The sequence below is a fragment of the Heterodontus francisci genome, chromosome 4 (genome assembly GCF_036365525.1).
Source record: "Heterodontus francisci isolate sHetFra1 chromosome 4, sHetFra1.hap1, whole genome shotgun sequence".
In the NCBI taxonomy this organism is placed as follows: domain Eukaryota; kingdom Metazoa; phylum Chordata; class Chondrichthyes; order Heterodontiformes; family Heterodontidae; genus Heterodontus; species Heterodontus francisci.
In genome coordinates, this window is record NC_090374.1 from 173,747,980 (window position 1) to 173,771,319 (window position 23,340).

A 23,340-nucleotide genomic window follows, 5' to 3' on the forward strand; every position below is an offset into this window, starting at 1 on the left:
GCATCTGATACCATTCACCAACACTCTAGCATTCACTGCATTCTCTGGGGGAAAGGTCAGGCCTTTTCCCAGCAGAAGGGATTTGGTGACCCCTATATTCCTGAGTAGGACTGTGGGCTTGCTTGCCCCTCTCTAGGGATATGGAGTCCTTGGGATGCAAAATCCTGATAACCTTCAGGGATTTTGTTAAATTTTCCCACACTTACAGCAGTGCGTTTACTGGGTCTGACTGCTGCAGTTAAAGCCACAACCTGTTCTACTGTGCTTTCCACCAGGGTCCCTTCTCCTACACTGGTCTGGTGTACCCTGATTAATCCTACAAGTTTTCCCCGTAATTTCCACTAGTCAGCTCAAAGGTGACCTGTCTTGTTACAGTGGAAACACACAGGTCTTTGGGCCTCCCTCCTGTTCTCAGCACCATCTCTTTTGGCTTGAGGAGGGCCCCCTGTGTGTCCAGCTTTCCGTTCTCGCCCAGGGCTACTTTTTTTAAAATTCATTCATGGGTTGTGGGCATCACTGGCCAGGCCAGCATTTATTGCCCATCCCTAATTGCCCTTGAGAAGGTGGTGGTGAGCTGCCTTCTTGAACCGCTGCAGTCCATTTGAGGTAGGTATACCCACAGTGCTGTTAGGAAGGGAGTTCAGGATTTAGACCCAGCGACAGTGAAGGAACGGCAATATAGTTCCAAGTCAGGATGATGTGTGACTTGGAGGGGAACTTGCAGGTCATGGTGTTCCCATGCATTTGCTGCCCTTGTCCTTCTAGTTGGTAGAGGTCGCGGGTTTAGAAGGTGCTGTCTAAGGAGCCTTGGTGCATTGCTGCAGTGCATCTTGTAGATGGTACACACTGCTGCCACTGTGCGTCGGTGGTGGAGGGAGTGAAGGTTTGTAGATGGGGTGCCAATCAAGCGGGATGCTTTATCCTGGATGGTGTCGAGCTTCTTGAGTGTTGTTGGAGCAGCACCCATCCAGGCAAGTGGACAGTATTCCATCACACTCCTGATTTGTGCCTTGTAGATGGTGGACAGGCTTTGGGGAGTCAGGAGGTGAATTACTCGCCTCAGGATTCCTAGCCTCTGACCTGCTCTTGTAGCCACGCTATTTATATGGCTACTCCAGTTCAGTTTCTGGTCAATGGTAGCCCCTAGGATGTTGATAGTGGGGGATTCAGAGATGGTAATGCCGTTGAATGTCATGGGGAGATGGTTAGATTCCCTCTTGTTGGAGATGGTCATTGCCTGGCACTTATGTGGCGCGAATGTTACTTGCCACTTATCAGCCCAAGCCTGGATATTGTCCAAGTCTTGCTGCATTTCTACATGGACTGCTTCAGTATCTGAGGAGTCACGAACGGTGCTGAACATTGTGCAATCATCAGCGAACATCCCCACTTCTGACCTTACTTGGGCTCCTATCACCCTCCCACCTTTTATCCTTATCGGGGTTGTGGGGTGACCAGGTAAGGGTTTCCCATGGGGTAAGGACGTGCGTACAAGCGTGAATTCATCAGCCAGAATTGCAGCCTCCCAGGTTCTTTGAACCTTTTGTTCCTCTACGTGGGTTTTAATAGAAAGGGGAGGTGAGTTTTTAAATTCCTCGAAAAGGATCACCTCACAGAGGTTTTCATGTGTGGGCTGTACCTTAAGTGCCCTTATTCACTCATCAAAAGCAAGCTGCTTAACTCTTTCAAACTCGAGGTACGTTTGGTCAGGCTACTTCCGAAGGGTTCAGAATTTTTAAGCAGTATGCTTCCGGTACTAGCTCATATGGCTCCAGGATAGCACTTTTAGTCATCTCAATCTGATGAACTTTCATCTGGCGACAGTGAATAAACCTCATGGGCTTTTCCTGTTAGCTTGTTTTGTAACAACAGCGTCCAGCTCTCAGACAGCCATTTCAGCTGTCTTGCAAGCTTTTCAAAAGTGACAAAAAATGCTTCCACATCCCCCTCATTGAACTTTGGAATCAGCTGGGAGAACTTTAAGAGCTCAGCACTTTATTAAGAAGAATTAAAAACGAGCACCAAATCTGACAATATAGCAAGGTCTGAGATATATTACAAATACCACACACCGATACACCTTTCTCCAGCAATATCTAATATCGTGTTCAAATAGGATAATGTACCTTTATGATGCTCTGACAGGTGGACAGTGGGAGTCCCACCAGACTGGTGCCATTGATAGACATGATCTGGTCCCCAATGTTCAACTTTCCAGACTTTTCTGCTGGGCCTGCATGCATCATGTTCGCAATAATCACTGTCGGTAGTATGGAGCCCCAGCCAGACTCGACAATCACTAAACCCAATATTTCACCTTTCTGCTTATCAACATGAACCTGCCAAGAGCAACACAAGAAAAGAATTACATTAACAAATGCTTTTCTATTTAGATAACCAAAGACATAGGAACAGGAGGTGGTCATTCAGCCCCTCGAGCCTGTTCTGCCATTCAATGAGATCATGGCCGATCTGCAACCTAACTCCATATACCTGCCATTGCCCCATATCCCTTAATACCTTTAATATATTAATCCCAGATTTAAAAATCATCTGCCATTTGCAGAAGAAAGTTCCAAACTTCTACCACCCTTTGTGCATCGACATATTTCCTAATTTCACTGTTGTAGGGCCTGGCTCTAATTTTGAGACTTTGTGGACCCATCCAAGCAATTTTAACCATCTATGTTCATGGACCCCTAAATCTTTTTGGACTTCCAGAAGATGTTTTCATTTATAGGAGAGTCCAAAACTAGGAATCATAAATATAATATAGTCACTAACAAATCCAGGTTAAGCGTAGATTTGTTAGAGGTGTTCAAAATCATGAAGTGTTTTGATAGAGTAAATAAGGAGAAACTGTTTCCACTGGCAGGAGGTTGGGTAATAGAGGACACAGATTTAAAATAATTGGTAAAAGAATCAGAGGTGAGATGAGGGGGAAAAAAAATACCCAGCAAGTTATGATGATCAGGAATGTGCTGCCTGAAAGGGCAGTGGAAGCAGATTCAATAGTAACTTGCAAAAGGAAATTGGATAAATACTTAAAAAGACGACTGCACGGCTAAAGGGAAAGAGCAGGTGAGTGGGGCTAATTGGATAGCACTTTAATGAGTCAACACTACATGATGGGCCGAATAGCCTCCTTTTGTGCTGTATGATTTTATGATTCTGTAACCTAAAAGAGAAAAAAGGGATGGGAACATGCATGTTGGTGGGTTCACCCAGCTTTGCAAATGATTTACTTCCCGATTGCGTAATTTTGAATGTTGAAAAAAATCCTCAATGTAACCAGTTTAAGATGATAAATAATGAAATATTTCAACCAATGCTTTCACATGACACCTGGCCATCACACTATAAGACTATATGCAGAGGTTTTACCAATTTAAGTTCCATTCGCCTTGTGTGTGATCTGTGACCTTTCCACGGCATTATGCTACAATGCACCTCAACATCGGTTTAAAAATCAGATTAAATACAATTGCATGCACTCAAGATCCTTTTCTTTAACTACCACTTTTGCAAGGGAAGGTAATACAATCAGAAGACTTTTCAAATTACCGTTCCCTCTCTATCCATCCTAAGTTAGTTACCATATTTTCTACTTTATTAATGAAAGCCCCACAAAAACACACATACTTCCTTGCAGTTTTCCGATTTGGAAAAGTGAATCAAGTCGTCATTGTACATGTCCTGAGTGTTGAGGAGATCACTGTATTCCTTCTGGCTCAAATCTTCTGGGTTAATGCCGTTCGCCCGCAAGAACTCCTGGTAAGCAACGCTAAAAGCTTGTCCTATGGACTGAGCTATTAACTGGGCCTGCGGGAGACGAAAGGAGGAAATAATCATAATTACACAGAACCAGAGCCAAACTTTGCATAATTAGGATTGCAACGGATTTAACGGTAAGGTGATATTAGCTTTGCACTGTTTTAAAAGAAAACAAAAAAGTATCGTACCATGTCAGTTTCTTCCCCGCCTTTAAACAATGAAATTCAAGAAACCTTCCATCAAAACTGGCAGTAAATAACAGACTTGAGTGATAATTTGTAACATCTGCTCTCAACACTTTTTGATACAGAGCCTCTTAAATTTGTTTATAATTTTGTTCATGGCTTGTGTGGGGGCGGGGGAGAGGTGGGGCGAGAGGAGAAAACAGAAACTCGGCACAAGGAAACAGCGAGTTATTTGAAAAAGCAGAGCCCACTCTGATGCTATGGAAACCATGAACTATCTACCACCTCCCACAAAGTACTACGTGCCAAGCAGCATTAACAAGTGCACACTGCGACCAGGAGTTATCTGCAGTGGGTAATGAAGGATGAAAAGAAGTGAGCTGAAAAAGGAGAGAAAGAATCGGAAGTAAATACTAAATGTGGCTGGCAATCTTCATTCAGGAATGTCTCGCACGATCGGCCGATTGCGCGACTGAGATTTTATTCCTCCCCCATTCAAGTCAGCACAAGGACTGCTGTGTTCTACCTCAACAACAACTTGCATTTATATAGCAGCTTTAACATAGTAAAACATCCAAAGGTGCTACACAGGAGCGATTAACATAATTTGACACCGAGCCACAGAGAGATATTGTGACAGGTGACCAAAAGCTTGGTCAAAGTGGCAGGGTTGAAGAAGCGTCTTAAAGGACGAGGGGGCAATACATAGAGGTTTAAGGAGGGAAATCCAAAGTTTAGGGTCCAGACAGCTGAAGGCACAGCCACCACCAATGATGGAGTGATTAAAACTGGGGATGCTCAAGAGGCTAGAGTTAGAGGAGTACAGATAGCTCGGAGGGTTGTAGGACTGCAGGAGATTACAGAGATAGTGAAGGATGAGGCCATGGAGAGATCTGAAAACAAGGATGAGAATTATAAAATCAAGGCGTTGCTTAACTGGGAGACAATGTAGATCAGCAAGCACAGGGGTGACACAGGGGTAAGGACACCGGCAGCAGAATTTTGGATGACCTCAAGTTTATGGAGGGTAGAATGTACGAGCCCGGCCAGGAGTGTGTTGGAATAGTCAAGTCTAGAGGTAACAAAGACATGGATGAAAATTTCAGCAGCAGATGAGTTGAGGCAGGTGTGCAGTCGGGTGCTGTTATGGAGGTGGAAATAGGTGGTCTTAGTAATGGTGTGAGTATGTGGTCGGAAGCTCAACTCAGGGTCAAGTAAGGCCCTAAGGTTATGAACAGTCTGGTTCAGCTTCAGACAGTTGTGAGGGAGAGGGATGTGGCTAAGGAGTGGAATTTGGAGCAGGGACCGAAGACAATGGCGTCAGTCTTCCCAATATTTAACGGGAGGAAATTTCTGCTCATCCAGTACTGAATGCCGGATAAGCAGTCTAATAATTTAGCAACAGTGGAGGAGTCGAGAGAAGTGGTGGTGAGGTAGACCCATTGTACCTGTGTAAACTAACACTATGCTTTTGGATGATGTCACTGAGGGCCAGCATGTAGATGAAAAACAGGAGGGGGCCAAGGATAGATTCATGGGGGACACCAGAGGTAACGGTGCAGGAGCAGGAAGAGAAGCCATTGCAGGTGATTCTCTGGCTGTGATTAGATAGATAAGGATGGAACCAGGTGAGAGCAGTCCCACCCAGCTGGATGTCAGTGGACAGGACGTTGGAGGAGGATGGTGTGGTCAACAGTGTCAAAGGCTGCAGACAGGTCAAGAAGGATGAGGAGGGATAGTTAATTCAACTTACTGCAGCTGTGTTTAAAAAATAAAACACACATACCTTTGTGCCAACTACACCGTATGTTAGAACAGCATCATTCGTGGGATAAAACATTCCAAGGTGCTTCACAGTTGGGTGATCAACCCCGAGTAGGAAGCGGGTTAGGGAGAAGGCTGAAGAAGTAGGTTTTAAGGAGGCTTTTATAGCTGGGAGAAATGTGGCCAGATGGAAGTGGAATTATCAGGAACATCTGTTTTAACCCATTAGGAAAGCCTGAACTGACTGAGGCTCTTTAATCTAGAAAAGAGGAGGATGAGGGGTTTGATCGGTTGGAGGTACAGAAGCTGCTTCCACTTGGTGGGGGTGAGGGGGTGGGGAAGAGACCAGAATTAGGGTCTACAAATACAAGATAGTCACTACTAAATCCAGTAGGGAATTTAGGAGAAACCTCTTTACCCAGAGAGTGGTGAGAATATGGAACTCGCTACCACAGGGAGTGGTTGAAGTGATTAGTACAAATGCATTGAAGGACAAGCTAGATAAACACATGAGGGAGAAAGGAATAGAAGGATATGCTGATGGGGTGAGATGAAGAGGGATGGGAGGAGGCTTGTGTGGAGCATAAACACCAGTTGGGCCGAATGGCCTGTTTCTGTGCTGTTAAATTCGATGTAAGTTGAAGTGCAGGGAAATGACTGAAAGCTGTATCATTAATGTCAGAGCACAGATAATATGAAAACACACAGTAGAGCAAAGTCAGAAGAGAATAGGGTGCGAGTAGAGACGCAGACAACGAACGGAAAGGATTAAGATCATGGATGGATTTGAAAAAAAACAGATTAGAGGTTTTTGTAATCCATTCATTGAGGGGTGGGATGTCACAGAGAAACTGAAACTGCATTCCTCAAAATGTGTGCTTGGTTGTGATGCAGGATTTGATTATTTAGCATCTTTTTTTCAAAGTTACAATTCCTTGCCTGTCTTGTATGGGAGCAAAGGTTCACGATTAACACGCGGTCAAATTAGCCTTCCTGATTTCTGTTTTATTTGACAATTAATTCCAAAATATCCTCTGGAATTTGCTATGGATGTAATTATAGAATAAAATTTAAACCGGAATTTAATTTTTTTTTAAGAACTGCTTTGAATGCAGTCATTGAAAACAATTCACAACGGCAGCAGATATATCTTTAGCTCATAGAATAGTACAGCACAGAAGGACATTCGGCCCATCAAGTCTGTGCTGGCTCTTTCAGAGCTATTCAGTTAGCCCCACACCCCTTTCTTTCCTCATATCCCTGCAATTTTATCTCCATCAAGTATTTATCCAATTTCCTTTTGAAGGCTACTAATTAAGCTGCTTCCATAAGCCTATCAGGCAGTGCATTTCCTGCCACTCGTCATGTAAAAATGTTTTCCCTTATGTCACCTCTGGTTCTTTTGCCAATCACCTTAAATCTGTGCCCTTCAGAAAACAGTTTCTATCAAAACCCTTCATGATTTTGAAGACCTCTATCAAATCTCTTCTTAGCTTGAGCTTCTCCAGTCTCTCTACATAACTGTAACCCCTCATCCTTGGAACCATTCTAATAAATCCCTCCAGTGCCCTTCTAGAAAGATAAAAGTACTACATACATCTTCGGACTCAAAGACGTGGCAGATCATCTTATACTGCCTCTTCCCATCATGGGAAGGGTGAGATGCTTCCACGCTGTCCTGGGAATTGGATCGAGGCATGCGTCGACGTGCCATCAACACAACAATATTCCCAATATCTGCAATGTAGGAAATGGTCCTTAAGGGATGGTCCATCATAGTTTCCTAAGAAAAGGAACGGGGTGGGGGGGGGGGGGGGGGGGTGGGGAAGGTACAAATTTAGCAGAACATTCCGAAGTCCAGCAACAGCAGTTTGAAAAACCCAAATCAATCTGATGCAAAATGTTCAAAAGGTTTTCCAGCAATCAGTTATTTTTCCCACACATTTTAAAACAGCTCGCAGTAATCTGAGGTTAGGTAGGCCTGTAAATTAGGCGATCTATTGTAAAATCCTTTCACTCAAGAAATAATGCATAATTTTGCAGACGTGCCTCAGAATACCAGCAAGTTTGTTGTATTTTCAACGTGCGACGGGTCCTGTACAATGGGATTATATTCTATTCAATGAACATCTGTTTCAGCGATTTCACACTGTGTGGGGTACAGTCTCAGAATTTATGTCGCTGCGAGTGTCAGTTTCCCTTCTTGAACTGAGCAACAGAGCACAGCTTTCATCCAATGTACAGCTACATATAACTAACTAGCTAGCAGACACAGCACCACCCAGACACTGCCACATACACACACATAACCACACCATTCCACATCCCTATACACACACTCCACCCCACACAAACCCCCTCACCAACATACACACACACAGACACCACTATACACACACACACACACACACACACATATACACCTACACCCACCCACCTTTAGTCTCAGCTGCAAGACGTATCAACCAAAACAGTGAGCAGAAATCATCAGTTTACAACACAGCCACGATTTCACAGAAGTGTGACCACTAGCTAAATGCAAAATGCCACAATCTGTAAATCAAAGAGCTCGTCTGGAGGACGAGCTAATCTGTCAAAGAGCAAAGAGGTGATTAGCCGTCACTGGGCATGGCCACAAATCCCTGATTACAGCTCAGTACTGAACAGTCCAAGCAACATGTTAGGACTGCATTCCGTCAAATCCATCCAGTAGAGCCTAATTGATAGTGGCATGGCTTTCAGCAAATGTACAAATAAAGGTTTTCCATTTTCTAATATAGCTCAGAGCATGGTGGGAGTGGCAGCAGCTCTGACCTCTCCCTGACCCCGCACTCTTTGAGCAGTTTGAGTGACGTGGCATGGCTGAATACTTTGATACAGCAAAGATGGAGGCCATTCGGACCATTATGACTATGTTAGCTCTTTGAAGGAGCTATGCAATTAGCTCCACCTGCCCCTTCTTTTTCCCCAAAGCCCTGCAAACATTTCCTTTCCAGGTATTTATCCAATTCCCTTTTGAAAGTTACTGAATCTGCTTCCACCGCCCTTTCAGGCAGCGCATTCCAGTTCACAACACCGCATTGTGTAATTTTTTTCCCCTCATCCCCCTCACTGTGTAAAAGAAAAGTTCCTTCATATTCCCTCTTATCCTTTTGCCAATCACCTTAATGTGTGTCATCTGGTTACTGACCCTCCGCCATCCCCACCCCCCCAACCAACCTTTCCCACCACTGGAAACAGTTTCTCCTTATTTACTCTCCCAAAACCCTGCATGATTTTGAACACCTCTATCAAATCTCCCCTTAGCCTTCTCTGCAAGAAGGAGACCAGCCAAAGTCTCTCCACATAATTGAAGTCCCTCACTGCTGATACCAGGGACAAATATATATTTAGTGTGGGCGTTAGTCCATGGATATGCTACTTTAAATCAACCTAGCAAAGCTGCAACAATTAAACCTCCTGCTCCCCAGAGCCAAAGATAAACCCACCCAACCAAAACAGGCATTCCCTCTCTTCCTGTCCTGGACCTCTTTCATTTTATGTTTTTCTCTCTCTCTCTCCTCCTGAACTTCTTTAATTTTCACTCTCCTCCTTTATGTTGGCTTCTCTCTCAACATATTCCTTCCTCCACTACATTCCTCTCCACTTCTTCACCTTCTCTCTTTCAGCCTTTGCCTTCACTTTCCCCTTCTCTTCCTTCAACCTTCCTTTTCTTGTTGATGAGGTGAAACATTGAGAGGTGCTGTGCTTGAACACTTAACCACTGGTCAGTGTAGATGACAGTTTTGATCCTACATTCGTCTTTACAGCAGAGAAGATTAAGAGGAGATGTAATGGAGGCATCAAAATCATTAAAGGTTTTGATCAGAGTAAATAAGAAAAACAAAAAGCCCTGCATCTATACAGTGCCTTTCACAACCTCAGGGCTTTACAGCCAAAGAAATACCTTTGAAGTTAATGTAGGAAACACAGCAGCCAATTTGTACACAGCAAGCTCACACAAACAGCAATGTGATAATGACCAGATAATCTGTTTCAGTGATGCTGTAGAGGGACAAACGTTGGCCCAGAACACTGGGGAGAACTCCCCTGCTCTTATTCAAAAGAGTGTCATGGGAACTTCGACATCGGCCTGAAAGAGCAGACGGCGCCTCAGTTTAATGTCTCATCCCAAACCTGGCACCTCTGACAGTACAGCACTCCCTCAGTACTGCACTGGAGCACAGCCTAGACTTTTGTGCTCAAGTCTCTGGAGTGGGACTCAAACCCACAAGCTTCTGACTCAAAAAGGAGAACTTGTTTCCACTGGCAGGAGGGTTGGTAACCAAAGGACATAGATTTAAGATAATTGGCAAAAAAACAAGAGAGGAGATGGAGAATTGAGTTTAGCAGTGAGTTGTGATCTGGAATGCACTGTTTGAAAGGGTGATGGAAGCAGATTCATAAGTAACTTTCAAACGGGAATAGACTTGAAAAGGAACCAAATTCTTTATAATAATGAAAATCAGCAAAGGAACATTGAAACAAGCCAGGACGTGTTTGTTTTCTGCACTCAATTTGGAAGGTTTTTCTAAATCGCCAATAGTTTTTGAAGACAAACACAGAACTTCAATGGGCTAAAATGCTAATCCTTTAATCTTTGCACTTACCTGTGAGTCAGCATTAAGCACCTTAATCCTCAGAGTCGAGATAAAGAGGTCAACTTCAGTCATAGGCTGGGCCTCTCCTTCAGCTGCCTGTAATAGGAAATTGTAACACTCAGGAGACCATTATTGCCACACTACTGCTATTAAGAACACGCATAAACTCGTCAAATTAAAACATTTTTGACAGTACCAAAGCAAAATCATTGTTCATCCTTTTTTTTTAAACACTTTGTGGAAGGTTTCTATCAATACTAATCCCAAAAAGAGCAAATGCCCAATTGGAAATCTGGAGTTTAGGAACAGGAGGAGGCCATTCAGCCCCTCGAGCCTGTTCTGCCATTCAATGGCTGATTAGTATCTGAACTGCATCTACCTGCCTTGGTTCCTTAATACTCTCAGTTTTGAAATTTTCAATTGACACAATCAACCCCCTGGCCACCACCCCAGCCTCAACAGCTCTTTGGGGCAAACAGCTCCAGATTTCCATTAGCCTTTCTGTGAAGTAGTGCTTCCTAACATCAGCCCTGAACAGCCTGGCTTTATTTTTAATGCTATGCCCCTTTGTTCTGGGCTCCCCCCTTATTGTAAAGCAATAAGTCTTACTGCACCGAGGCATGAATTTGAACTGATAGGCAGGCAATTACCTGAGCTTTGTTTAATATGAACTGTGATGCCAATTTAATGCCAATCAATATTAAATTTGCACATATAGTGACAGAGATCCACATCAGCCTTTGGTTTCCCAACTGCTCGTGCATTTTAAGCCGAGTTAATGCGATTGGTTTAGATTCTATTTAAAAGGATAAACTGAAAGAAAGCTGGGTTTTAAATGTATTTAGAAAAGTATAGAGAAACAATCTATATAAATAAAAAATTAAGGTTGGAATATGATAACTAAATGTTGGTGTTTCAGTTAACATACTGTATGACAGTGTTCGGACATACTTTGTACCTTGTCAAATGAGTGAATGCTACCTATCAGAAAGCAGAACACATTGCAGACAAGTCACCCACGACTGGTCTGTGCTGTTAGCAGCAGGAAGTAGGCCATTTAGCCTATCTCATCATTCAGTGAGATGGTGGCTGCACCTTGACTCCATCCACTTGCCTTGTCTCCATATCCTTATATCCTTGTCCAGCAAAAAATCTTTCGATCTCAGATTTAAAATGATTAATTGAGCTACATCTACTGCTTTCTGTGGGAGAAAGTTCCACACTTCTACCACCCTTTGCCTGAAAAATGGTTCCCCAACTTCTCTCCTGGCTCTGATTTTAATGTTCCCTTGTCTTAGACTCCCTATCAGCAGAAAAAAGTTTCTCTCTATTTATCCTTTCAAAATCCTAAAACCCTCAACCAAATCACCCCTTAACCACCGACATTCCAATGAACACAGCCTGGTTTACAGTATCTCTCTTCATAATTTAACCCTGGGATCTCCTAAGGGCTGAAACAGCAGCAGTGGTGGTAAAGTTTGTGAGCAGATTTCCTGTCCATGTTCTTGTTGGACGATACTGAGTTGAAAAATGAGAGAGAAGATAAAAGAAAAATCAGAAAAAATAAAAACAATTGAAATGAGATAAATCTCATGAGATAAATTTAGTATTTACATAGAACATACAGCATAGAAACAGGTTTTTAGGCCCAACTGGTCTGTGTCAGTGTATATGCTCCACCCAAGTCTCCTCCTGCCTTACCTCATCTCACCCTATCAGCATAACCTTCAGTTAGCTCGACAAAAGAACCATCACAGGATCAACAGGCCAAATGGCCTCCTTCTATCCTTTATCATTCCATGATTCTACTCCTTTCTCCCTCATGTAATTATCGATCTGGCCCTTAAATGCATCTATGCTATTCACCTCAACTACTCCTCCAGACTTCAACTCCGGGTTCAAAATGGAGCCGTTTCAAAAAAAAACAACCGGACAACCAAATCTCAAAGCAAAATACGATAAAAACAGAAAAGACGCTATCTCATAAAACTCCATTTTGGATTGATGTGAAATGCACACATGCTCCATTTACAGAGAAACAAAGAAAAAATAAGGTGGCAATATTTTGCTTTGCCAGGGTATCACTGGAGGGGAGTGGGAGGGGCGGTTATTGAGAATAAAACAAAAAAAAATCTTAGGAAATCATCTTCTTCCTGCTAAATTTAAAAAAAAATGCTTTTTCCGTCAAAGGAGTAAGAGACACAAGCATAAACTCACATCAAAATACACTTTCAACTAAAGCAGTGAAACTCATGGTCAAACTTTACATCTTAAAAACCAGCACACAAACTTTCTGCATCCAGCAACCTGCAGGCAATCAAAGTTGGGGGCAGGAGGGGAAGGACATCCTGTTTTGTATGCTATCCGGGAGGTGGGCAGGGAGGAGAAACAAAGGAAAGCAAAAGATTTATCAGTAGATATTGCTAAATAAAAAGAGCAGAATGTGTGGCAATATCAATCAAAATGTCACCATCTAAATAAAGGCCCAATTTCAGTCAACACTCAGATGTCTCTACCCGTCTCGTCCTTGCATTCTTCGCGAAAGCGAAATGAAACAATTTAACATAAGGAAGCAAAGCACTGGTTAGAGGCGTTCGGCATGATTTGAAAAGCACAACTGCACTTTTCAGTCCTTTAGCTTCCTCAAACTGCGAGAGGCTGTGAAATTTAGATCAGCAGTTTACTGGGGGCGTGCCTGAGATGCAAATGGTGGAAGGACTAAAGGCTCAATGGCCCTCAACACAGACGCGCGGCAACAACCTGCAAGCAAGGAGTGACCGAGGTGACACACGACTGAATTCTGCGGGACTCTGGATGCAGAAAGGTAAGCAAAAAAAAAACCCAAAAGTTTAAATAAATTAACAAAAAGCACGCAACAAAGCAAAATGCAACAGGCACAACATCAAGCTGATGAGGTACTGCACCTTCTTCCTGCTTTTGGCCAATTTCTGGGCCATCTGCTTGGCATGGAATAGACAAGAGATAGGAGAATGGTTAGAGTAAAACTGACAGACACACTGGTTGAGAAGCAATTACAAATTGGAGAAGTTTGCTTGACACACAAGCTGTACAGGGTTGACAGGACATTTAGCCGTAACAAAAAAAATGGTAGCAAGTCTTTTGATTATTGTTGGTTTCCACATGAGAGCTAAAGGAGGTCAGGAGGAAAACTGTTTTCCTTTACAACCTGTGATGGAAATCTCACATGCCAAATAGAAAATATTAATTTCATCGTATGGAATGTTGCCTGAGACTTTTTACTGGACATTATTACAAATAACTTTTTTTTAAAAAGTAGAACAGCTAAAGGTGGCCCGGCACAATTTGCATATGAGAAGTCAAAGGCCGGCTGGGAGACAGAGGTAATTACTTAGTCTAGCCAGAACAATCGGGGTGAGCCTTGATTCAATTACCTAGAATGGGTTTTGTCAATATTGGTCATCAAAAGCCATCGACACCTATTGACTTTGAAACAGACAACCCCCTCCCCCCACTACCAAGTATGTCTGAAGAACTTTGAATTTCAAAAAATCCTTCCAGAAACCTGTTTCAAACAGAGGTGGTCACATGACATGCCTGCCTGTGTGGATTGTGCCTAAAAAAGACAGTAACTGAACTCCAAGAAAGAACACCTCTCCTCTCTCCAGCAAAATCACAGGAAAGCCTCGGCTGCAGCTAAACCTCAAATCTACATGTCCTGACAGTCATCAAAAAGGAGGACGGATAAAGTCTCTTCAGCCTTCCAGAACCAGAGAAGCAAACCTAAACTGCCCACATGGCTCAGCGAGGGCTTCAAGACTTTTAACTTCAACTAAGGACACTGAAATTCAGTATTTGAATTGCATTTATTACGGACTTTACTTCAACATCCCAACTCTTATTCCCCTCTGTATCTATTTGTGTGTGTGTGCGCGCCTCTTGTACGAATGTGTGTGTGGAAGCATCGCGTATTTTAGTAATTTTAATTGGTTTAGAGTGATAAGGTTAATAAACTTACACCTTTCTTGTTTAAACTCAAGAAAACCTGTCTGATTGGTTCATTTGCAATTATATTAGAGGTGCAGGAGCAAGTGCTCACTGAGGTGGTAAGTTAAATCACTGTGTTAAAAAGAATAAACCCTGTTGCAGTCAAACCAGAGAAGGGGCAAAAGGGGAGCCTGAGACCCCTCCTCACCTGGTCATAACAAACCTACTCACCCAACGGGAGGGAAAAAAAGTTGGATTTAAGAAAAAAATTATCACTTTCCACTTACAACTCTCGCTATACATTATTTGTCAAAAAGAATCCAACAAGAAAAACATCTGAGATCATATGACACTGCCACAATTAGATTTAATTAGGGTGAATGTACAGGCCACTTTGTCCAACTGGTCTATGTCAGTGTTTATACTCTACTTGAGCTTCCCTCCAAACCTACTTCATCTCACTTTATCAGTATATCCTTCTATTCCTTTCTCCCTCATGTGTTTATCTTGTGTCCCCCTAAATGCATCTACACTATTCACCTCAACCACTCCATATAATAGCGAGTTCCACAATCTCACTGCTCTCTGGGTAAAGAAGTTTCTCATGAATTCCTTACTGGGCTTATTAGTGATTATCTTATATTTACAGCCACTAGTTTGGTCTCCCCACCACCTCCCCCCACAAGTGCAAATATACAAATTGTCGTTTAATAGTATAGAACTTGATTATTGCTGAAAATAGAGACATGTCAAAGCATTTAACAACAAACATCTTGCACTCATTCGGACAATCGCAAGAATAAACAATGTAAAGGAAAACAACAACTTATACTGCATGAGAAGAGAGTGCTGATTGGTTGGCAAGTGAACTCTGATCGGTAGAGGTGTTGCCATGGTGAATGCACCAATTTACAGTGGCTGACAGTTAACTGCCAAGCTTTGTTTAAAATTTAAATCAGGCAGCTTGACTCCGATTGCTCAAGACATTGCCCTGAGGAATGAACCAGTGAATGGCTTATTTTGTTCAGCTGAAACAGGCGCAATGTTTGTATATATTCTTTCTGTCTGCAAAGAACAGGGCCCTGTGTATTAATTTATGTAGTTTCCAGTACGTGCAAATGCACCACACTGCTAGCCCTGCTGACAATCTTAAATTGGTTGTCAGCGTAATTCTTAGCACACTGAGGATTATTTAGCAAATGTTGTCCAATCGCGGAATCACATCTAATGTTGAACACTGAGTTTTGATTTTTGCAAGCACGGGCTGGTTGGGTACGGCTTGTAACTTGCCCGTTGTGAACAGCAGAAGGGACATGTTCTTTGATACCATCCACCAGTCTTTGGGATGTACGGCCTACAAACCTAGCATCATACTGACACTGAAATTCGTTTATCACATTACTCATTTGTGTTATAGGCAGGATGTCCTTTTGGCTTGACAGCAGCAACCTGTTAGTGGTGAACAACACACATGTTGCTACTTCATAGTAGCAGCGTGAAACAGCTAGCTTCACTTGTTGCTCAAATTTTTGGGATAAATTACCCTTCTAGGGTAATCTGAGGTAGACTGAGCACTTTTCAGGGCTGCAAAAGACAGTCTTAGGCCCATTCATAGGTTTGCGCGATATACAGCAAGAAATGATCTGATCAGGGTAGCCACTGCCACGCAGGATGCCTTTGATTCGCCCTATTTCAGCATCAAGCTTGCATGATGAGCAAATGGCTCGGGCCCTATTTACGAGGTTGCCGATAAGACCAATCTTATAGCGTGTGGAACTGTAAGAATCCCAACGCGTGTATTGACCAGTGAAGGTAAGCTTGCGGTAGACTGTGGTAGAGAACCCCTGAGCAGATTTCTCAACTAGTACGTCAAGGAAAGGGAACTCATTTGACTGCTCCATTTCAAAGGTGAATGTCAGCGCAGGATGGAGCCCATTAAGCTGTGTAAGGAAATTATTACATGCAGCCTGGGATTCAAATACAGCAAACGTATCATCTACCATATACAAGTGGAAATATACAAGTGGTAGGAGGTTAGGTGTCATTCCATCAAAGACACATTTCTCATGGAACCCAACGTTTGCGAGAGCTGGGCCTAGAGGGGATCCCATGGCAACACCATCTATTTGGGCATACATGGTGTCATTAAAACTGAACTCAACTGTGCAAGTTACCGAATTCATAAATTCAATGAATACTGATTCACGCACTGGTGGCAGGTCTGGATCGCCAAGATATAGTGCTGCAGTGCAAATATCTATGGCTTCCTTAAGTAGTACATTGGTGAATAGACTAGCAATGTCAAATGAGCACATGGACATGGCTACTGATATACAAGTCCTGTATGGTCTTTGCAAATGTGAAGGAATCCTTCACCGTGTATGTGGAGAACTTGCTCAAAACTAGTTGTAACAATTCGCCCAACCATTTGGCCAATTCATTTGGCTGTGTAGAACCGGTCATAGATAAGATAGGGCGTAGAGGGACATCACTTGTGTGTGTCTTGGGCAGCCCATGCATATGCGGACGCAGCGATAAAGGCCTGCTCAGTCAGGAAAAGAAAACCCCGACCTAAACCACATCTGACCCGAGCCCAACCCGGCCAGAGTCCCTCCATTTTTTTTCCGCGCCCGTTCTGAGCCCAACCTGACCACCGGAATGTTCACTTTTACCTACCTTGTGATTCCGAATCTGCAGGAAGCTGCAGCATGAGCGTGATGAAGTCATAGAGACGCTCACTTGCTCACTGTGCAGACTCAGAGTTTCCCTCCTTGACATCCCGGACTCCCAGCTCAGGTAGGCTTTTCAACTTTGACACTTACCAGCAGAGCAAAATGCAATACTTACTGTGTGTGTCCAACCTGGACCCAGTCCCGGCCCAAACCTGACCTGAGTCAGAAAGCCAGACTCAAAAGAGCGACCCGACCCGTACCAGAGACATGTAGTCGGGTCCCGTCGGGTAGCAGGCCTTTACGCAGCGAGCTGTGAGGGCGAACCCTATCATATACATCACCTGGCAGCTCACTGCTCTCACACAAGTCCAGCAAGTGTTTTTTTCTTAAGCTTACTTTTGAGCAAGGCTGTCCAGTCATGTTGAGCGACTGGTCCAATGGATACGAATTTGGACCCATCATTAAGAATGGCGTGCATTTTATTGATATGGTCATGTTTGCTCAGGATGACAATTCTCATCCCTTTGTCAGGTTTACTGATGTGTATGTCCGGATTGGTCTTAAGGCCTCGCAGCACTGTCAGACATTCACTTTGCATGTGGAAATCAGACACGTCATTCGGAATCCCACAATATGAGTGTGTAGATCAGTGAGGCGCGTCTTCAGTGGACACTGGTTTGTGACGGGCAATTTGGGAGTAGAGAAGTTCGGACTCAGCAAATACCTCTTCCCATTTAGTTTGGGATGAAGGCACACCAAAATTGAAACAATGTGCAAGAACAAACTCCTCACTTTGAGAGTACATGGTCAGAGAGATTTGTTACGTGTTTAGTGGCGTCGTTACTTGCCTGCCTATCACACAAATGAGTAATGTGATGTATGAATTTCAATGCCAGTGTGATGCTAGGTATATAGGCTTTACCTCCCAAAGACTAGCAGATGGTAGCAAATAACATGTCCCTTCTGCTGCTCACAACGGGCAAGGTACAGGCCGTACCCAACCAGCCCATGCGTGAAAAACTCAAAACACAGTGTCCAACATTAGATGTGATTCCGCGATTGGACAACATTTGCTAAATAATCCACAGTGCATTAAGAATTAAAATTGTCAGCAGGACTAGCAGTGTGGCACATTTGCGTGCACTGGAAGCTACACATATTAATACACAGGGCCCTGTTCTTTGCAGACAGAAAGAATATATACAAACATTGCGCCTGTTTCAGCTGAACAAAATAAGTGACAGCCATTCGCTGGTTCATTCCTCAGGGCAATGTCTTGAGCAATCAAGAGTCAAGCTGCCTGATTTAAATTTTAAACAAAGCTTGGCAGTTAACTGTCAGTCACCGTAAACTGGTACATTCGCCATGGCAACACCTCTACCAATCAGAGTTCACTTGCCAACCAATCAGCACTCTCTTATCATGCAATATAAGTTGCTGTTTTCCCTTAAATTGGTTATTCTTGCGATTGTCCTGATGAGTGTAAGACGAAAAGCTTTGACAACATGTCTCTATCTTCAGCAATACTCAAGTGCAAATATCTTCTCTATGTCTACCCTATCAAATCACTTTCATAATCTTAAAGACCTATACCAGGCCACTCCTTAACTTTCACTTTTCTAGAGAAAAGAGCCCCAGCCTGTTCAGTTTACTGTGATGGGTAGAACCTCTCAGTTGTGGTATCATCCTTGTAAATCATTTTTGCACCCTCTCCAGAGCCACTAAATCCTTTTTGTAAATCTGGAGACCAGATCTGTTCACAGTACTCCAAGTGAGGCCTAACCAGGGTTCTATATAAGTTTAACATAACTTCTCCACTTTTCAATTCTATTCCTCAAGAAATGAACCCTGGTGCTTTATTTGCTTTTTTTAACCACCTTATTAACCTGCGTTGCTACTTTTAGTGACTTGTGTGTTTGTACCCCCAGATCCCTCTGCTCCTCTACCGGACTGAGACTCGTTTTCTAAGAAGTATGTGGCCTTCTTATTCTTTCTACCAAAATGCACCACCTCACAACTATCTATACTGAAATTCATTTGAGAAAACAAGGCAGCTTGCGTGACTGGTAAATACCGTAACAATCTGGCTGCCATTGTAGTTTCAGTCCTCAAAACTAGGTCACTCTTTATTCAAAAAGCCTGTGCGTGTCAGAGAGAGAAAGAGAACGTTTTGCATTCTTGAGCAGTCCGATTGTAAATGATGCCACGGACAGCAATACTGAATTGCTGGCACCTCATCTGCACATTGAACCCTGAAAGAACATAAAGGCCCAGAATGGAGTGTTCAGATTATCAAAGAGGATAAAGCCTTCAAGAAGCAAGGACAGCTTCTAGTGTACAAAAACACATTTGATCCACAGTTTAATTAATGATTTAAACGCTGCAATAAAATGTGATGAAATGTCTATGTCAAAGTCAAATTTACTAAATATCAGAATTGCTAGTGAACTTTAATTGACGCCGAAGATAGATTTCAAGAACGTATTCAAGTACAGCTGAGGATCAGCCAGTCATGAGGCACATCTGAAAGGTTTTGACAGACTAAATAAAGAGAAGCTGTTTCCAGTGAAGAAGGGTCAGTAACCAGAGTGCACAGATTTAAGATAACTGGCAAAAGAACCAGAGGGTAGATGAGGAGAATTTTTTTTGTTTTAAATGCAGTGAGTTACTGTGATCTAGAATGCGCTGCCTGAAAGGGCAGTGGAATAGATTCAATAATAACTTTCAAAAGGGAATTGTACAGAGACTTGAAAGGGAAACATTTTCAGAGGTGTGGGGAAAGAGCAGTGGGGAGTGGGACGAATTGGACAGCTCTTTCAAAGAGCCAGCACAGGCACGATGGATCGAATGGCATCATTCAATGATTGAAACAATAGAAACTGATGTTTCCTGATGTGCCCACGGGGGTTATTTTTCCAAGCCCTGGATCACTGTATTTGCAAATCTCTTTACAATTCTCAAAATCTGTGGAACTGAAACTCAGTTTAAAAAAAAAAATCCTTCGGAGTGTAGAGCAGGAATGATTCCACTGATATCTTTTGTTCTCCAATACATTGAAAATAATTTTTTTTCTGTAAGAAAACAGTCTTAAAATGCATAATGAATCATTTTGTGACAGTACATAAGTGACAAAAGGATTGCGTATTTGTAAAATGCACTTCAAATAATTATGGAAAAGCATATCAATTCTTCATTGCTTCAAAACTTAAAATATTCAGAAAGTATCAACCATGCCTGTGAAGACTGCAGTGAAGAATTATTACGTGGCAGTAATCTTGACTGTCATGATTGCCACCGCCCCCCCCCACCCCACCCACCCCAAAATAGGGAAGCTGATTCAGGATGATTGTTTAATAGATAGCACAAGGACATCAAAATGACTTTTAAATACTTTCAGTGTCCTTTGGAGTCTTCTGAAAACAAGTACAGCCTCTCCAGCTTATATTGTGCTCATCACAGCCTTAATACACAGATCAGCAGCTTTTCAAACAATTACCTATGTAAAATTACATAGAATTGACAGCACAGAAACAGGCCATTCAGCCCAACTAGTTTCCTTTCTCCCTCATGGGTTTATTTAGCTTCCCCTTAAGTGCATCTACACTATTCACCTCAACTACTCCATGTGGTAGCGAATTCCACTGAGTAAAGAGGTTTCTCCTGAACATTGGATTTATCAGTGACCATCTTATATTGATATCCCCTAGTTTTGATCTCCCCCATAATCGAAAACATCTCCCCTTCATCTAGCCTGTCAAACCCTTTCATAATTTTAAACAGCTCTGTCAGGTCACCCTCAGCCTGTTCAGTCTTTCCCGATAGTTATAACCTCTCAGTTCTGTTATCAGCCTTTTTTGCTCTTTCTCCATCACCTCCCTCCATCTGTATGAACTTTAGAGAAACATAGAGATCCAGGGAAGAGAACATGGAACATGGGTCAATTTTGTTTGGTTTGACGAGTGGATCAACTCAATGCAAAATGAACTAGGACCATGGCAATGTATGTTAAATGGTGACAAAACTTCACTTTTTTTTTAAAAAGTGCTGCATACGAAGATTTTGAATATTCAAACCCATTCCTCCTGCCTAAATTCAAGAGGGTCAAGGAAGAGAAAAAATATCAATATTTCCAAACTCAAACCTGCATCAGGCTTTCCATACATGTCATTTTACTTGCACATTAATTACATGGGCACAGAATTCGCTGCCCAAGTATCTGGTGAGTTTAGTAACGCTCGCCATTATTAATGTGTAAATTGTCCAGCTACTTTTGGCGAGGGAAAGGTTTGCCGTGAATTGCGAATTGACACAATTTGCTGGACATTTCGCCATTAGCTTTGCCAAAATGGCCGCTCGCCCTTCATCTCTCTAAGTTCGGTGAAGTAGCTGAATTTTACATTAATTACCCATTAACTCGCCGCAGAAAGTTAGGGCTGGTACTTCATAGCATAAGGACCCTTTTAATGAGGAGATTAATGTTTCTACAATACTGCTCAACCTCTCCAGCCCAGAAAGGGAATTATTTAAACTGTGGAGTCTCATTTCTGCAGCTAGTGAATTGTTAAGAGGTATAATTTTTTTTAAAAACATCCTTACTTTTCTCTCTCTCTCTTAATCCAATCTTTCTTTGCCTCTCTCTATTTCTTGTCCAGCACCTGATTTGACTATATTTCACCCTGGTTTCCTTCTCCATTGTTCCTCTTTTTTTTCTCAATCCTCAAATCTCATTGGTTAAAGAGATAAACTGTTGGTCCCATCGTTCACTGAGGTCCCAGATGCCCCCTTGCCCTTGCCACACCGTTATCAGCTCACGCTCCCAGCCGCTTATGGCGCAAAAACATTTTTGAGCTAAAGGGTGAGGGGGGCATGCAGTGAGATGCCCCACTCCAGGGTAATCTAGGCCAATATACTTTTTAAGAGGTTAAATGGGAAAGCACATGGACCAAGACTGGCTGGCTGGGTATTCTGGGTTTGAAGATTCTCATTCTGTGATTTTTCACCAACTACAGAGTACGATACCACAGATTCGCTGCGCGTTCAAAAGCTTATGGTGCTCTCAATCACTACAAATATTTTATCGACACAAAAACATTTGACGGTACATTTCAACACAGAAACAGGAGGAGGCCATTCAGCCTCTCAAGCCTGCTCCGTCATTCAATGTTGATCATTAGAAAATATGTATGTTGGAGCTGAAGGCTGGTCTGAGAAACATTGAACATTTTATCCCTTTGGAAAGAAAAAGGTGCTGTTTTAATAAATCCACATCAAGATTAAAACCTAGGTTAAAAAAAATCAAATTGCCTGTAATTAATAACTTACGGGGATTTAATAGTTAGTAGAAGATCCTGAAATATCACTTTAAAGCTGTGAAAAGCTGAAAAGTATTATTGCCTGCAATCATAGAGCATTTAAAAGGAACACAAGAACATTTCCTAATTAATGAAGTCCCTCAGGCAAAACACCATGAGGAAAAAAACAAGTACATTTCTTCTCCAAACACTAATCAGTCAGGGTTATACAAAAAAGACTGAACAGCTGGATTTCAACAGAAGGGCTGAATTTTTGGGGTCTCCCGTATTTAGGAAAGTGGGTGGGGGTTGCACTGAAAATACTGGCACCGGGGGCATGTCAATTTCAAGACGCCGGTCCTGGAGCTGGCAATAATCATCAGGATGGGGAGAGGGTGGGACAGGAAGCTCGATCTCCTCCCAATTGAGACCAATTAAAGTAAAGGAAAAGTTCATCAAGAGCTTGTCCGGGACACAGACTGAAATTTTTAAAGGGGCACACAGGTTACCCGTCCCTTCAGAAACAGATCATCTGAAGAGAGGTGGGTATAGAGTGGGGAATCAGTCATGGCTGCGCCAGGGCATCACCCTGGCCCCAGAAGAGGGTCAGTGAGACAAAGGGAGACTTGGTAAGGGGGTGCCCTTGGCGCTGCACAGCCGGCAGGGAAAGTGGGCACTCAGCGCCTGGACTTTGAACAGGGTCGGCACCCCCCTGGCATCGCAGGGGCAGAAGAGCAGAGGACAAGGCTGCCAAGGACAACTGGGTGGCCACCTGCCCAGAAGGGAAGCTCCTGCTGCAATGGGGGAACCACTGTCAGATTTTGGGTCCAGCGGCGATGAGAGGCAATGTCATCCACGGGAAGGGCGGAACCCCAAGCAGCAGGAAGGCACGCGAGAGTCAACAGGGGCAGGAAGGCAACGGAGGCCAAACCCTTAACTCAGGAACTACCACCGAAGAAAGAGCTACCCAGCAGATGACCGAGAACCAGTGCCTCAAGAAACTGTGACTCTCCAGGCAAATAGTCACAGATATCTGTGCCCTCGTCAT

General features: G+C 43.0%; 1 protein-coding gene across 5 annotated transcripts in view; it reads right to left on the reverse strand.

Annotated features, from left to right (window-relative positions):
• LOC137369403 (amyloid-beta A4 precursor protein-binding family A member 1-like) overlaps positions 1 to 23,340 on the reverse strand; it is a 208,684-nt gene that overhangs the window by 30,441 nt on the left and 154,903 nt on the right. For all 5 annotated transcript variants that reach the window (XM_068030578.1, XM_068030574.1, XM_068030575.1 and 2 more), the window contains 4 exons: positions 10,373 to 10,459; positions 7,321 to 7,506; positions 3,643 to 3,822; positions 2,127 to 2,339 (listed from right to left, as the gene is read on the reverse strand). In XM_068030578.1, coding sequence (XP_067886679.1) covers positions 2,127 to 2,339; positions 3,643 to 3,822; positions 7,321 to 7,506; positions 10,373 to 10,459 — 666 coding nt within the window. The remainder of the gene's footprint in view (positions 1 to 2,126; positions 2,340 to 3,642; positions 3,823 to 7,320; positions 7,507 to 10,372; positions 10,460 to 23,340) is intronic.